At 40.1% G+C, this 15,885-nt stretch overlaps 1 protein-coding gene across 4 annotated transcripts in view; it reads left to right on the top strand.

Annotated features, from left to right (window-relative positions):
- The window catches only part of LOC133542059 (transmembrane protein 87A-like), a 72,850-nt gene extending 64,924 nt beyond the window's left edge, over nucleotides 1–7,926 (top strand). The window contains exons 17-20 of one of the 4 annotated variants that reach the window (XM_061885878.1): nucleotides 3,077–3,129; nucleotides 4,851–4,881; nucleotides 4,952–5,037; nucleotides 7,316–7,926. In XM_061885878.1, coding sequence (XP_061741862.1) covers nucleotides 3,077–3,129; nucleotides 4,851–4,881; nucleotides 4,952–4,993 — 126 coding nt within the window. In that variant the 3' untranslated portion in view covers nucleotides 4,994–5,037; nucleotides 7,316–7,926. Of the gene's footprint in view, nucleotides 1–941; nucleotides 1,045–3,073; nucleotides 3,130–4,850; nucleotides 4,882–4,951; nucleotides 5,038–7,310 lie in introns of those variants that run through there. The other 3 variants (XM_061885877.1, XM_061885876.1, XM_061885879.1) reach the window with 3 other exon arrangements.
- Nucleotides 7,927–15,885: the final 7,959 nt, after the last annotated feature.

The raw sequence follows: 15,885 nt of genomic DNA on the forward strand, positions 1-15,885 counted from the left end.
AGTTAGTGTTTTTCCATTTGTGCTCTTTTTGGTTGTCCGCTGGTAAACTGCATGTGTTAACCTTGAAGCTGTAGGAATGTGAAGAGTAGCCATAACTCCCTTCTTATCTCTCCCTGTCCCGGACTAGCAGAAGAACAGATATGTGGATTCACTCTGAAGGAGGGGGTGGGGGCTAGTGGCATATTGAAAAAGCTGTAGGAATGTGAAGAGTATATTGTGGCATATTGGAAAAAGACAGGACTTCCGTAGTGTTGTCAGATCAACTTAGGCGATGCGAATTGAATGTGTTGTTACATAGGTTGGTCTCTCCAAAGCTTTGGAATAAATTGCAAAATACCTATTCTGCTCTGGGTTTCATTTAAAATCAGCTTATGTGTCATCAAAAGAACTTGGGGTTGACCAGCAACTTAAATTCCCTGGGAGGAACATCTGGTCCAAACACAACAATGCATAGCCCTCGTCCTCCAGGGGTGACATGATGACATGATGTAGGGGGCCAATACTTTGTAGAGGTGGTATAGTACCGTGTATGATTCATTAGTATTGCGGTACTAAAACCAACATGGGGCATTATTTGTCTAGTGGTATGATTCTCGCTTTGGGGTTCAATTCCCGTACAAGTTGTGGGATTTATTATGTGTATTTGTTATGTGTGTATGTATTTATGGCGGACTTGCCTGCGACTTTAAGATGGGCGGAGCTACCACTGACAGGTACAAGCCTATTCCTTACACAAGCTCCCATCTTCCTGAGATGTTTGGTGGTGGGCATCAGGACTTACATGAACGCTGCAAGGCAGGGGCCAAGGGCCCGGTTAACACTGCTCGCAGCTTTCATATTTTTGGGATTTCTTATGAGGAACAAATATACATAAACTTCATTGAGAAAAAATATATACAGTCGTGGCCAAACAGCTCCATTTTTGTTCCATCTGACCACAGAACTTTCCTCCAGAAGGTCTCATCTTCGTCCATGTGATGTCAGAGGAAAGAAAAATGGAGCTGTTTGGCCACAATAGCCAGCAATATGTTGGGGGGAGAAAAGGTGAGGCCTTTAAACCCAGGAACACCACTCCTACTGCCAAGCATGGTGGTAGTAGTATTATGCTCTGGGCCTGTTTGGCTGCCCATGGAACTTCTGCTTTAAATGGGACAATAAAAAGGAGGATTAGCTCCAAATTGTTCAGGACAAGCTGAAAATCATCAGCCCGGAGTCGGATGTTCCAACAGGACAATGAGGTCAAAAGTGGTAAAGGAATGGCTAAATCAGGCTGGAATGAAGGTTTTAGAATGACTTAAAGGTGTGGACAATGCTGAAGAAACAAGTCCATGTCAGAAAAGCAACACATTTAGCTGAAGTGCAGCAAATTTGTGGTGAAAATGCTACCAAAAGTGCCTTATTGCAGGTAAACTTGCCAAAGGACATGGAAGCAAATATGAACATTGCTGTACGTTTACTTTTAATTTGCTCACATGTTCAGTAGAGACATAATAAATTCATAAGAGAAGCAAACTTCATGAATGTTTTTTGTGACCAACAAGTATGTGCTCCAATCACCACATCACAACAAAATAAATTGGAAACTCAAGACAGCCATGACATCATGTTCTTTACACCTGGACGTACACTTTTGACCACCACTGCAGGTATTTAAAGGAAAAGGGCAAACAAATACATTGTTTATAAATAGTAACTAAATATTAATAATAAGGCTAAACAAGAATGCAAATCCTAATAATAACAAAACAAAAATGTAGGTTACTTATCTTCTAAAAGGTGTTTCTCTACCAAGGATGTTTTCTCCACTTGAAGAGTCTCTTGGTGAGCAGGTCTTCCCTGAGTCCTAGTTCTTTGATGCAGTCCAGCTGCAGTGGGATGTAGTCTGAGTCCTAGTTCTTTGATGCAGTCCAGCTGCAGTGGGATGTAGTCTGAGTCCTAGTTCTTTGATACAGTCCAGCTGCAGTGGGATGTAGTCTGAGTCCTAGTTCTTTGATACAGTCCAGCTGCAGTGGGATGTAGTCTGAGTCCTAGTTCTTTGATGCTGTCCAGCTGCAGTGGGATGTAGTCTGAGTCCTAGTTCTTTGATGCAGTCCAGCTGCAGTGGGATGTAGTCTGAGTCCTAGTTCTTTGATGCTGTCCAGCTGCAGTGGGATGTAGTCTGAGTCCTAGTTCTTTGATGCAGTCCAGCTGCAGTGGGATGTAGTCTGAGTCCTAGTTCTTTGATACAGTCCAGCTGCAGTGGGATGTAGTCTGAGTCCTAGTTCTTTGATACAGTCCAGCTGCAGTGGGATGTAGTCTGAGTCCTAGTTCTTTGATACAGTCCAGCTGCAGTGGGATGTAGTCTGAGTCCTAGTTCTTTGATACTGTCCAGCTGCAGTGGGATGTAGTCTGAGTCCTAGTTCTTTGATACAGTCCAGCTGCAGTGGGATGTAGTCTGAGTCCTAGTTCTTTGATGCTGTCCAGCTGCAGTGCGATGTAGTCTGAGTCCTAGTTCTTTGATACAGTCCAGCTGCAGTGGGATGTAGTCTGAGTCCTAGTTCTTTGATACAGTCCAGCCGCAGTGGGATGTAGTCTGAGTCCTAGTTCTTTGATACAGTCCAGCTGCAGTGGGATGTAGTCTGAGTCCTAGTTCTTTGATACTGTCCAGCTGCAGTGGGATGTAGTCTGAGTCCTAGTTCTTTGATACAGTCCAGCCGCAGTGGGATGTAGTCTGAGTCCTAGTTCTTTGATACAGTCCAGCTGCAGTGGGATGTAGTCTGAGTCCTAGTTCTTTGATACAGTCCAGCCGCAGTGGGATGTAGTCTGAGTCCTAGTTCTTTGATACAGTCCAGCTGCAGTGGGATGTAGTCTGAGTCCTAGTTCTTTGATACTGTCCAGCTGCAGTGGGATGTAGTCTGAGTCCTAGTTCTTTGATACAGTCCAGCTGCAGTGGGATGTAGTCTGAGTCCTAGTTCTTTGATACAGTCCAGCCGCAGTGGGATGTAGTCTGAGTCCTAGTTCTTTGATGCTGTCCAGCCTTAGAAGTAGCCAAATGTGAACTCTCCTTCTTTAACACCTTTCTGTCTCTTCAAAGCAGGATGAAGATCTGAAGTGGGTGGAGGAGAACATTCCCACAACCGTTGCTGACGTGTAAGTCTGACTTTTGCAAAAATAAATCTCTTTGACAACTAAAAACAAAGTTCATGCGGGTGCTTAAAAACCCTGAAAATGCTCGGACTTTAATGTGTTTAAGGTTGGAAAAATGCTTGAAATTTGGGGGAAGTGCTTGGAAATGTTCATCATAATTCTGGGCAGTCTGACTCAGTAAGTTGATTCTAAAATGAGTTTTCTTCAAATTAAAAGCTACATGCTTGATGTGTTGGCTTTGCACGCGCCCTTACATGAGGTGGTTGTCTTGTATATACGGCTCCAAGAGGACAGGGGTGCATCACTTTGTCCTTTTAATGAATGAAAATAACAAATACAAACTTTGGGTAAAACCTGGACCGGATCTGCTGCAAAGTATGCAAAAAGGAAATTAGTTTGCACTTTTTGGACTTGTTTGCACTGTGAAGGTCATATGTTGTTTGTGACCTTTTGCACGACATGGAAGTGAGTTCATGTGAATGATTTGCAGTTTGTAAACAACATGGTTCCAGGTGTTTGTGGCTCCACTATTTTGGTTGTCAACCACCGTGCCGCTAATGTCACCTATTTGGGTTAAAAATATTGTTTTCAAAGCAGTCATGATAGTCTGCAGATGATGTGTTGTTGTTGAGTGTGGGCAGAGTAACCCTGTAATACTCTTCCATATCAGTAGGTGGCAGCAGGTAGCTAATCGCTTTTTAGATGTGTGAAACAGCGGAAGGCAGGGTGCAGGTAAAAAGGTGACTAATGCTTAGACCAAAAATAAACAAAAGGTGAGTGCCCCTAAGAAAAGGCATTGAAGCTTAGGGAAGGCGATGCAGAACCAAACTAAAAGTGAACTGGCTACAAAGTCAACAAAAACAGAATGCTGGACGACAGCAAAGACTTACTGTGGAGCAAAGACAAAGTACATCCAAACATGACATGACAACCAACAATGTCCCCACAAGGAAGGATGAAAACAAGTGGAATGTTCTTGATTGCTAAAACAAAGTAGATGCGGGAAATACATCGCTCAGAGGAAGACATGAAACTGCTGCAGGAAAATACCAAAAAAAGAGAAAAAGCCACCAAAATAGGAGCGCAAGACAAGAAGTAAAACAGAAAAAAAGGGCAAATAAGTCAGTGTGATGTGACAGGAGTGTGTGCAACTATGTCATAATAATTTCATAACAATGTCATAATAATGTCATAACAATGTCATAATAATGTCATAATAATGTCATGACAATGTCATGTAACAAGGTCATAATAATGTCATAATGTCATAATATCATAACAATATCATAACAATGTCATAACAATATCATAATAATGTCATAATAATGTCATGACAATGTCATGTAACAAGGTCATAATAATGTCATAATGTCATAATATCATAACAATATCATAACAATGTCATAACAATATCATAACAATGTCATAATAATGTCATAACAATATTATAACAATGTCATAACAATGTCATAATGTCATAACAATGTCATAAAAATATCATAATAATGTCATAACAATGTCATAATAATGTCATAACAATATTATAACAATGTCATAACAATGTCATAATGTCATAACAATGTCATAAAAATATCATAATAATGTCATAACAATGTCATAACAATGTCATAAAAATATCATAACAATGTCATGCAAGGAGGCCAGGAGTGTGTGTAAAGGATGGTCGCCTCGCTCTAATCCTTTGCCACGTGCTCTCTCCACAGCGCCCTGCCTGCAATGCTGGATGAGGAAGAGGTAACCAAGCCCCGCCCCCATGGCCCGCTTGCTTGTTTCGACTCAGCAGCCATCTTTGTTTGTCTTGCAGGAGATCCTGAAAACAAAGATGGAAAGATCCAAAATGGAGTAGAGGTGTCAGCGGCCCCCAGGAGTCTGTCCACAGGACTGTGGCAGGTGAGTGACACAACACTCACATCACATTCACTTTGTGAAGGACAGGAAGTGGACTGTTTTTGTGTTGTGAAGGACAGGAAGTGGACTGTTGTGGTTGTTGTTGTGAAGGACAGGAAGTGGACTGTTGTTGTTGTTGTTGTTGTTGTTGTGAAGGACAGGAAGTGGACTGTTGTTGTTGTTGTGAAGGAGAGGAAGTGGACTGTTGTGGTTGTTGTTGTGAAGGACAGGAAGTGGACTGTTGTTGTGAAGGACAGGAAGTGGACTGTTGTTGTTGTTGTGAAGGACAGGAAGTGGACTGTTTTTGTTGTTGTTGTGAAGGACAGGAAGTGGACTGTTTTTGTGTTGTGAAGGACAGGAAGTGGACTGTTTTTCTTGTTGTTGTGAAGGACAGGAAGTGGACTGTTGTTGTTGTTGTGAAGGACAGGAAGTGGACTGTTTTTGTTGTTGTTGTGAAGGACAGGAAGTGGACTGTTGTGGTTGTTGTTGTGAAGGAGAGGAAGTGGACTGTTGTTGTTGTTGTTGTGAAGGACAGGAAGTGGACTGTTTTTGTGTTGTGAAGGACAGGAAGTGGACTGTTTTTCTTGTTGTTGTGAAGGACAGGAAGTGGACTGTTTTTCTTGTTGTTGTGAAGGACAGGAAGTGGACTGTTGTTGTTGTTGTTGTTGTGAAGGACAGGAAGTGGACTGTTTTTGTTGTTGTTGTGAAGGACAGGAAGTGGACTGTTGTGGTTGTTGTTGTGAAGGAGAGGAAGTGGACTGTTGTTGTTGTGTGGTGTTGTGAAGGAGAGGAAGTGGACTGTTGTTGTTGTTGTTGTTGTGAAGGAGAGGAAGTGGACTGTTGTTGTTGTGTGGTGTTGTGAAGGAGAGGAAGTGGACTGTTGTTGTTGTTGTTGTGAAGGAGAGGAAGTGGACTGTTGTTGTTGTGTGGTGTTGTGAAGGAGAGGAAGTGGACTGTTGTTGTTGTTGTTGTTGTGAAGGAGAGGAAGTGGACTGTTGTTGTTGTGTGGTGTTGTGAAGGAGAGGAAGTGGACTGTTGTTGTTGTTGTTGTTGTGAAGGAGAGGAAGTGGACTGTTGTTGTTGTTGTGAAGGAGAGGAAGAGGAAGTGGACTGTTGTGGTTGTTGTTGTGAAGGACAGGAAGTGGACTGTTGTTGTGAAGGACAGGAAGTGGACTGTTGTTGTTGTTGTGAAGGACAGGAAGTGGACTGTTTTTGTTGTTGTTGTGAAGGACAGGAAGTGGACTGTTTTTGTGTTGTGAAGGACAGGAAGTGGACTGTTTTTCTTGTTGTTGTGAAGGACAGGAAGTGGACTGTTGTTGTTGTTGTTGTGAAGGACAGGAAGTGGACTGTTGTTGTTGTTGTTGTTGTTGTTGTTGTGAAGGAGAGGAAGAGGAAGTGGACTGTTGTGGTTGTTGTTGTGAAGGACAGGAAGTGGACTGTTGTTGTTGTTGTGAAGGACAGGAAGTGTACTGTTTTTGTTGTTGTTGTGAAGGACAGGAAGTGGACTGTTTTTGTGTTGTGAAGGACAGGAAGTGGACTGTTGTTGTTGTTGTGAAGGACAGGAAGTGGACTGTTTTTCTTGTTGTTGTGAAGGACAGGAAGTGGACTGTTTTTCTTGTTGTTGTGAAGGACAGGAAGAGGACTGTTGTTGTTGTTGTTGTGAAGGACAGGAAGTGTACTGTTTTTGTTGTTGTTGTGAAGGACAGGAAGTGGACTGTTGTGGTTGTTGTTGTGAAGGAGAGGAAGTGGACTGTTGTTGTTGTTGTTGTGAAGGACAGGAAGTGGACTGTTGTTGTTGTGTGGTGTTGTGAAGGACAGGAAGTGGACTGTTGTTGTTGTTGTTGTGAAGGACAGGAAGTGGACTGTTGTGGTTGTTGTTGTGAAGGAGAGGAAGTGGACTGTTGTTGTTGTGAAGGACAGGAAGTGGACTGTTGTTGTTGTGTGGTGTTGTGAAGGACAGGAAGTGGACTGTTGTTGTTGTGTGGTGTTGTGAAGGACAGGAAGTGGACTGTTGTTGTTGTGTGGTGTTGTGAAGTACAGGAAGTGGACTGTTGTTGTTGTGTGGTGTTGTGAAGGACAGGAAGTGGACTGTTGTTGTTGTGTGGTGTTGTGAAGGACAGGAAGTGGACTGTTGTTGTTGTGTGGTGTTGTGAAGGACAGGAAGTGGACTGTTGTTGTTGTGTGGTGTTGTGAAGTACAGGAAGTGGACTGCTGTTGTTGTTGTTGTTGTGAAGGACAGGAAGTGGACTGTTGTGGTTGATGCTGCACTTTCTGATCACAGGACTCCACTAAACAAGCTCTCATCTATTATGATAATTATTATTGACTCCTAAGAGTGAAATGATGAGGCTAAATGTTGTTGTGCTGCACGGAGACACGTGAGAGTCAAACCCAGGACACTTGAAGGCAGCTCCTGCTCCTCCAACACAAGTCTCCCGACATCATCAGTAACTCTTCATCTGCTTGCTGTGACACAATGTGTGCAATCTACTGAAGGAACCTCACTAATGACTTCATTCATGCGTGTGGGACTTGTAAAAAAGATGTAGGATATATACTAACATGGTATATAAATATATGTATTGTCGCCTAAAGATGTATGATATATACTAACATGATATATAAATATAAATATTGTCGCCTAAAGATGTATGATATATACTAACATGATATATAAATATAAATATTGTGGCCTAAAGATGTATGATATATACTAACATGATATATAAATATAAATATTGTCGCCTAAAGATGTATGATATATACTAACATGATATATAAATATAAATATTGTGGCCTAATCCCACTTTTGGGCGGCGAGTCCACAAAGTGATGTGAAGTTGATACTTTAGGCATCAAAATGGCCCTCAAATAAATTTTTTACTGAATGATTCCGATGGTTGCTCTGGATTTTATACTACGCTATAAAGTTTACTTTTGGAAATGTAAACAAAACCCACTTTATCCACTGAAGGCATTTTGATACTGGACATTATCAAGACCAATGCTGATATCGATTTTATTTTGAACTGTTGGGCTCACGTCTGGTCTGAAGGGTCTCGGTCAGAAAAGTGTTTATATTTCTTACTGCAAATATCTGGATCAACTTCAGCTCAATTTGTTCAACTAAAAGTTTTAAGTGCATTTTATTAATGTTTTTATGGCAAAACCACCAACATTTAATAATAATAATATTAACACCTCAAAATGTAAGTGAAATATTGAACTCCATAACATAAATTTGAATGCATTATTATTTGTTGGACTAAAGACACTTGAACAAAAGTCCCAATACAATTTATGGGGACCAAAAGAGCCTAACTCATAAAAGTGATAAAAATAACTTGTTTTATTATTATTATTACTTTCAACACCAAAGTCTCCAGATCAAAATCAGATCTATCCCTCAATAAGGTTTTTTTTTGTTTTGTTTTTTACTTTAGTACCTTTTTGTCATAGAAAAGTTGGTTTCTGATACGTGGAACACACAATGGATCCAAAATCCAGGAGATTGCTTTTGACTCAACAATCACACTTTTAAAGAAAAAACTTTTCACCTCTTTGCACTTTTATTACGCTCTAAAATGTTCACTTTTTATGTGTGCAAATCCTTTAATGTGTTTGGAAAACTTTTGTTGTAGTTTGTGAAACATTTTTTTGGAGTTTTTAAATCAATTGTGTGTTTGTGAAACATTTTTTGGAGTTTGTGAAACATATTTTAGCTCGTGAAACATTTGAGTTTTTAAAACCTTTTGTTTGTGAAATATTTTTTGAGTTTTTAAAACAATTGAGTTACTTAAAACATTTTCTTTGGCTTTTTAAAACCTATTTTAGTTTTTGAAAAATGTTTTTGTTTTCAAAACAATTTTTTGAGTTTGAAACATGACTTTTTAAAAAAAATTTGTGAGTTTTTAAAACATGTTTTTATTTGAAACATTTTTTTGAGTTTGTGAAACATTTTAGTTTGTGAAACATATTTTTTTAGTTTTCAAAACATATTTTGGAGTTTGAAACAATTTGAGTTTTTGAAAAACAATTTTTGGTTTGAAACATGTTTTGGAGTTTTTAAAACACTTTTTTGTTGGTGAATTTTTTTTTTTGAGTTTTTAAAACACTTTTTTGCTTGTGAAATTTTTTTGGGGAGTTTTTAAAACAATTTTTTTTAGTGAAATATTTGTTTGAGTGTATGAAACATATTTTAGTTTGTGAAACATTTGAATTTTCAAAACACTTGTTTGTGAAATATTTTTGGAGTTTTTAAAACAACTTTGAGTTATTTAAAACATTTTCTTTGGCTTTTTAAAACCTATTTTAGTTTTTGGAAAATAAATTGTTTTCAAAACAGTTTTTTGAGGTTGAAACATTTTCTATGAGTTTTTAAAACACTTTTTTGAGTTTTTAAAACGTTTTTTGTTTAAAACATATTTTAGTTTGTGAAACATTTGAATTTTCAAAACACTTGTTTGTGAAATATTTTTTTGAGTTTTTAAAACAACTTTGAGTTACTTAAAACATTTTCTTTGGCTTTTTAAAACCTATTTTAGTTTTTGGGGAAAAAAATTGTTTTCAAAGCAATTTTTTGAGTTTGAAACACTTTTTTGAGTTTTTAAAACATTTTTTGTTTAAAACATGTTTTTGAGGTTGTGAAACATATTTTAGTTTGTGAAACTTTTTTGGTTTTTAAAACATATTTTGGAGTTTGTGAAACATTTTTTTGAGTTTTTAAAACAATGTTTGGTTTGAAACTTTTTTTTCGAATTTTTAAAACACTTTTTTGTTTGTGAAATATTTTTTTGAGTTTTTCAAACATTTTTTGTTTGTGAATTTTTTTTTGAGTTTTTAAAACACTTAATTGTTAGTGAAACATTTGAGTTTGTGAAACATATTTCAGTTTGTGAAACATTTGAGTTTTAAAAACACTTGTTTGTGAAATATTTTTTTGAGTTTTTAAAACAACTTTGAGTTAGTTAAAACATTTTCTTTGAGTTTTTAAAACATTTTTTTATTTTCAAAACAATTTTTTAACTTTGAAACATTTTTTTTTTTGTTTTTAAAACATATTTTGGAGTTTGTGAAACAATTTTTTTGAGTTTTTAAAACACTTGTTTGTGAAATATTTTTTGAGTTTTTAAAAAACTTTTTGGTTCGTGAATTTTTTTTTTGAGTTTTTAAAACCCTTTTTTGTCCGTGAAACTTTTTTTGAGTTTTTAAAACAATTCTTGGTTTGAAACATTTTTTGGGGGGAGTTTTTAAAACACTTTTTTGTTTGTGAAATATTTTTTAAATTTTTAAAACACTTTTCTGTTTGTGATTTTTTTTGTTTTTAAAACACTTTATCGTTTGTGAAACATTTGTTTGAGTGCATGAAACATATTTCAGTTTGTGAAACATTTGAGTTTTAGAAACACTTGTTTGTGAAACACTTTTTGCATGTGAATTTTTTTGGGAGTTTTTAAAACCCTTTTTGGTTTGTGAAATTTCTTTTTTAGTTTTTAAAACAATTTTGTGTTTGTGAAACATTTGTTTGAGTGTGCGAAACATATTTCAGTTTGTATAAAAAAAAAATTTGAGTTTGTGAAACATTTGAGTTTTTAAAAAACTTTGGGAAACAACTTTGAGTTAGTTAAACATTTTCTTTGAGTTTTTAAAACATATTTCAGTTCGTGAAACATTTTGAGTTTTCAAATTTCAATTTCTATATAGTTTGTAAAACATTTTCTGAGTTTTAAAACAATTTTTTGTTTGTGAAACATTTTAGTTTGTGAAACTTTTTTGTTTTGTTTTTAAAACATATTTGGGATTTTGTTGAACATATTTTTTTAAATTTTTAAAACACTTTGTTTGTGAAACATTTTACTAAGTTTTTAAAACAATTTTGTGTTTGTGAAACATTTGAGTATGTGAAACATATTTCAATTTGTGTAAAAAAAATTTGAGTTTGTGAAACATTTGAGTTTTTAAAAAACTTTGGGAAACAACTTTGAGTTAGCTAAACATTTTGGGTTTTTGAAACATATTTTAGTTTGTGAAACATTTTTTTGAGTTTTCCAATTTTTTTGAGTTTGTAAAACTTTGTTTAGAGTTTTTAAAACATTTTTTTTGTTTGTGAAACATATTTTTTTGGGGGGGGTTTAAAACATTTTGGATTTTGTTAAACATTTTTTTGAGTTTTTAAAACCATTTTTTGTTTAAAACATTTTTTTCTAGTTTTTAAAACACTGTTTGTGAAACATTTTTCTAAGTTTTTAAAACACTTTTTTGTTTGTGAAATATTTTTTTGAGTTTTTAAAACACCTTTTTGTTTGAAACTTTTTTAGTTTTTAAAACATTTTTTTGGTTGGTGAAACATTTGAGGGTGTGAAACATTTCAATTTGTGAAGAAAAAAGTTTGAGTTTGTGAAACATTTGAGTTTTTAAAAAACTTTGGGAAACAACTTTTTGAGTTAAACATTTTCTTTGAGTTTTTAAAACATATTTTAGTATGTGAAACATTTTTTTGATTTTTCAAAATTATTTGAGTTTGTGAAATATTTTCTATGAGTTTGTAAAACATTTTGACTTTTTAAAACTTTTTTTGTGAAACATTGTTTTGAGTTTGTCAAACATATTTTTAGTTTTTAAAACATTTTGGAGTTTGTGAAACATTTTTGGAGTTTTTAAAACACAATTTAGTTCGAAACATTTTTTTGAGTTTTCAAAACAATTTTTTGAGTTTGTAAAACATTTTCTTTGAGTTTTTAAAACATTTTTTTGAGTTTTCAAAACAATTTTTTGAGTTTGTAAAACATTTTCTCTGAGTTTGTAAAATGTTTGAGTTTGTGAAATACTTTAGTTTGTTAAACATTTTTTTTGAGTTTTTAAAACAACTTTTTGAGATTGTGATACATTTCAACTCCTCAATTGTCACTCACCCCGCCCCCATACCCCCCCATGACTATTACTCCCCCATACCCCCCCATGACTATTACTCCCCCATACCCCCCCATGACTATTACTCCCCCATACCCCCCCATGACTATTACTCCCCCATACCCCCCCATGACTATTACTCCCCCATACCCCCCCATGACTATTACTCCCCCATACCTCACCATGACTATTAAGTTCCCCATACCCCACCATGACTATTACTCCCCCATACCTCACCATGACTATCAATTGCCCATACCCCACCATGACTATCACTCCCCCATACCCCCCCATGACTATCACTCCCCCATACCTCACCATGACTATCAATTGCCCATACCCCACCATGACTATCACTCCCCCATACCCCACCATGACTATCACTCCCCCATACCTCACCATGACTATCAATTGCCCATACCCCACCATGACTATCACTCCCCCATACCTCACCATGACTATTACTCCCCCATACCTCACCATGACTATCAATTGCCCATACCCCACCATGACTATCACTCCCCCATACCCCACCATGACTATCACTCCCCCATACCTCACCATGACTATCAATTGCCCATACCCCACCATGACTATCACTCCCCCATACCCCACCATGACTATCACTCCCCCATACCCCACCATGACTATTAAGTTCCCCATACCCCACCATGACTATTACTCCCCCATACCCCACCATGACTATCACTCCCCCATACCTCACCATGACTATCAATTGCCCATACCCCACCATGACTATCACTCCCCCATACCCCACCATGACTATTACTCCCCCATACCTCACCATGACTATCAATTGCCCATACCCCACCATGACTATCACTCCCCCATACCCCACCATGACTATCACTCCCCCATACCTCACCATGACTATCAATTGCCCATACCCCACCATGACTATCACTCCCCCATACCCCACCATGACTATCACTCCCCCATACCCCACCATGACTATTAAGTTCCCCATACCCCACCATGACTATTACTCCCCCATACCCCACCATGACTATCACTCCCCCATACCTCACCATGACTATCAATTGCCCATACCCCACCATGACTATCACTCCCCCATACCCCACCATGACTATTAAGTCCCCCATACCCCACCATGACTATTAAGTCCCCCATACCCCACCGTGACTATCATTCCCCCATACCCCACCGTGACTATCACTCCCCCACACCCCACCGTGACTATCATTCCTCCATACCCCACCGTGACTATCACTCCCCAGCACCCCACCATGACTATTACTCCCCCATACCCCCCATGACTATTACTCCCCCATACCCCCCCATGACTATTACTCCCCCATACCTCACCATGACTATTAAGTTCCCTATACCCCACCATGACTATTACTCCCCCATACCTCACCATGACTATCAATTGCCCATACCCCACCATGACTATCACTCCCCCATACCCCACCATGACTATCACTCCCCCATACCCCACCATGACTATTAAGTTCCCCATACCCCACCATGACTATTACTCCCCCATACCCCACCATGACTATCACTCCCCCATACCTCACCATGACTATCAATTGCCCATACCCCACCATGACTATCACTCCCCCATACCCCACCATGACTATCACTCCCCCATACCCCACCATGACTATTAAGTTCCCCATACCCCACCATGACTATCACTCCCCCATACCCCACCATGACTATCACTCCCCCATACCTCACCATGACTATCAATTGCCCATACCCCACCATGACTATCACTCCCCCATACCCCACCATGACTATTAAGTCCCCCATACCCCACCATGACTATTAAGTCCCCCATACCCCACCGTGACTATCATTCCCCCACACCCCACCGTGACTATCATTCCTCCATACCCCACCGTGACTATCACTCCCCCACACCCCACCATGACTATCACTCCTCCATACCCCACCATGACTATCACTCCCCCATACCCCACCATGACTATTAAGTTCCCCATACCCCACCATGACTATTACTCCCCCATACCCCACCATGACTATCACTCCCCCATACCTCACCATGACTATCAATTGCCCATACCCCACCATGACTATCACTCCCCCATACCCCACCATGACTATTAAGTCCCGCATACCCCACCATGACTATTAAGTCCCCCATACCCCACCGTGACTATCATTCCCCCATACCCCACCGTGACTATCACTCCCCCACACCCCACCGTGACTATCATTCCTCCATACCCCACCGTGACTATCACTCCCCCACACCCCACCATGACTATCACTCCTCCATACCCCACCGTGACTATCACTCCCCCATACCTCACCATCACTATTAAGTTCCCCATACCCCACCGTGACTATCACTCCCCCATACCCCACCATGACTATCACTCCTCCATACCCCACCGTGACTATTACTCCCCCATACCCCACCATGACTATCACTCCCCCATACCCCACCATGACTATTAAGTTCCCCATACCCCACCGTGACTATCACTCCCCCATACCCCACCGTGACTATTACTCCCCCATACCCCACCATGACTATTACTCCCCCATACCCCACCATGACTATTACTCCCCCATACCCCACCATGACTATCACTCCCCCATACCCCACCGTGACTATCACTCCCCCATACCCCACCATGATTATCATGCCCCCATACCCCACCATGACTATCATGCCCCCATACTCCACCGTGACTATCACTCCCCCATACCCCACAGTGACTATCACTCCCCCATACCCCACAGTGACTATCACTCCCCCATACCCCACCATGACTATTACTCCCCCATACCCCCCATGACTATTACTCCCCCATACCCCCCCATGACTATTACTCCCCCATACCCCCCCATGACTATTACTCCCCCATACCTCACCATGACTATTAAGTTCCCCATACCCCACCATGACTATTACGCCCCCATACCCCACCATGACTATTACGCCCCCATACCTCACCATGACTATCAATTGCCCATACCCCACCATGACTATCACTCCCCCATACCCCACCATGACTATCACTCCCCCATACCCCACCATGACTATTAAGTTCCCCATACCCCACCATGACTATTACTCCCCCATACCCCACCATGACTATCACTCCCCCATACCTCACCATGACTATCAATTGCCCATACCCCACCATGACTATCACTCCCCCATACCCCACCATGACTATTAAGTCCCCCATACCCCACCATGACTATTAAGTCCCCCATACCCCACCGTGACTATCATTCCCCCATATCCCACCGTGACTATCACTCCCCCACACCCCACCATGACTATCATTCCTCCATACCCCACCGTGACTATCACTCCCCCACACCCCACCATGACTATCACTCCTCCATACCCCACCGTGACTATCACTCCCCCATACCTCACCATCACTATTAAGTTCTCCACACCCCACCGTGACTATCACTCCCCCATACCTCACCATGACTATCACTCCTCCATACCCCACCGTGACTATTACTCCCCCATACCCCACCGTGACTATCACTCCCCCATACCCCACCATGACTATCACTCCCCCATACCCCACCATGACTATCACTCCCCCATACCTCACCATCACTATTAAGTTCCCCATACCCCACCGTGACTATCACTCCCCCATACCCCACCGTGACTATTACTCCCCCATACCCCACCATGACTATTACTCCCCCATACCCCACCATGACTATCACTCCCCCATACCCCACCATGACTATCACTCCCCCATACCTCACCATGACTATCACTCTCCCATACCCCACCATGACTATCATGCCCCCATACCCCACCATGACTATCATGCCCCCATACCCCACCATGACTATCATGCCCCCATACCCCACCATGACTATCATGCCCCCATACCCCACCATGACTATCATGCCCCCATACCCCACCATGACTATCATGCC

This window comes from Nerophis ophidion, linkage group LG24 (genome assembly GCF_033978795.1).
Source record: "Nerophis ophidion isolate RoL-2023_Sa linkage group LG24, RoL_Noph_v1.0, whole genome shotgun sequence".
Lineage (NCBI taxonomy): Eukaryota > Metazoa > Chordata > Actinopteri > Syngnathiformes > Syngnathidae > Nerophis > Nerophis ophidion.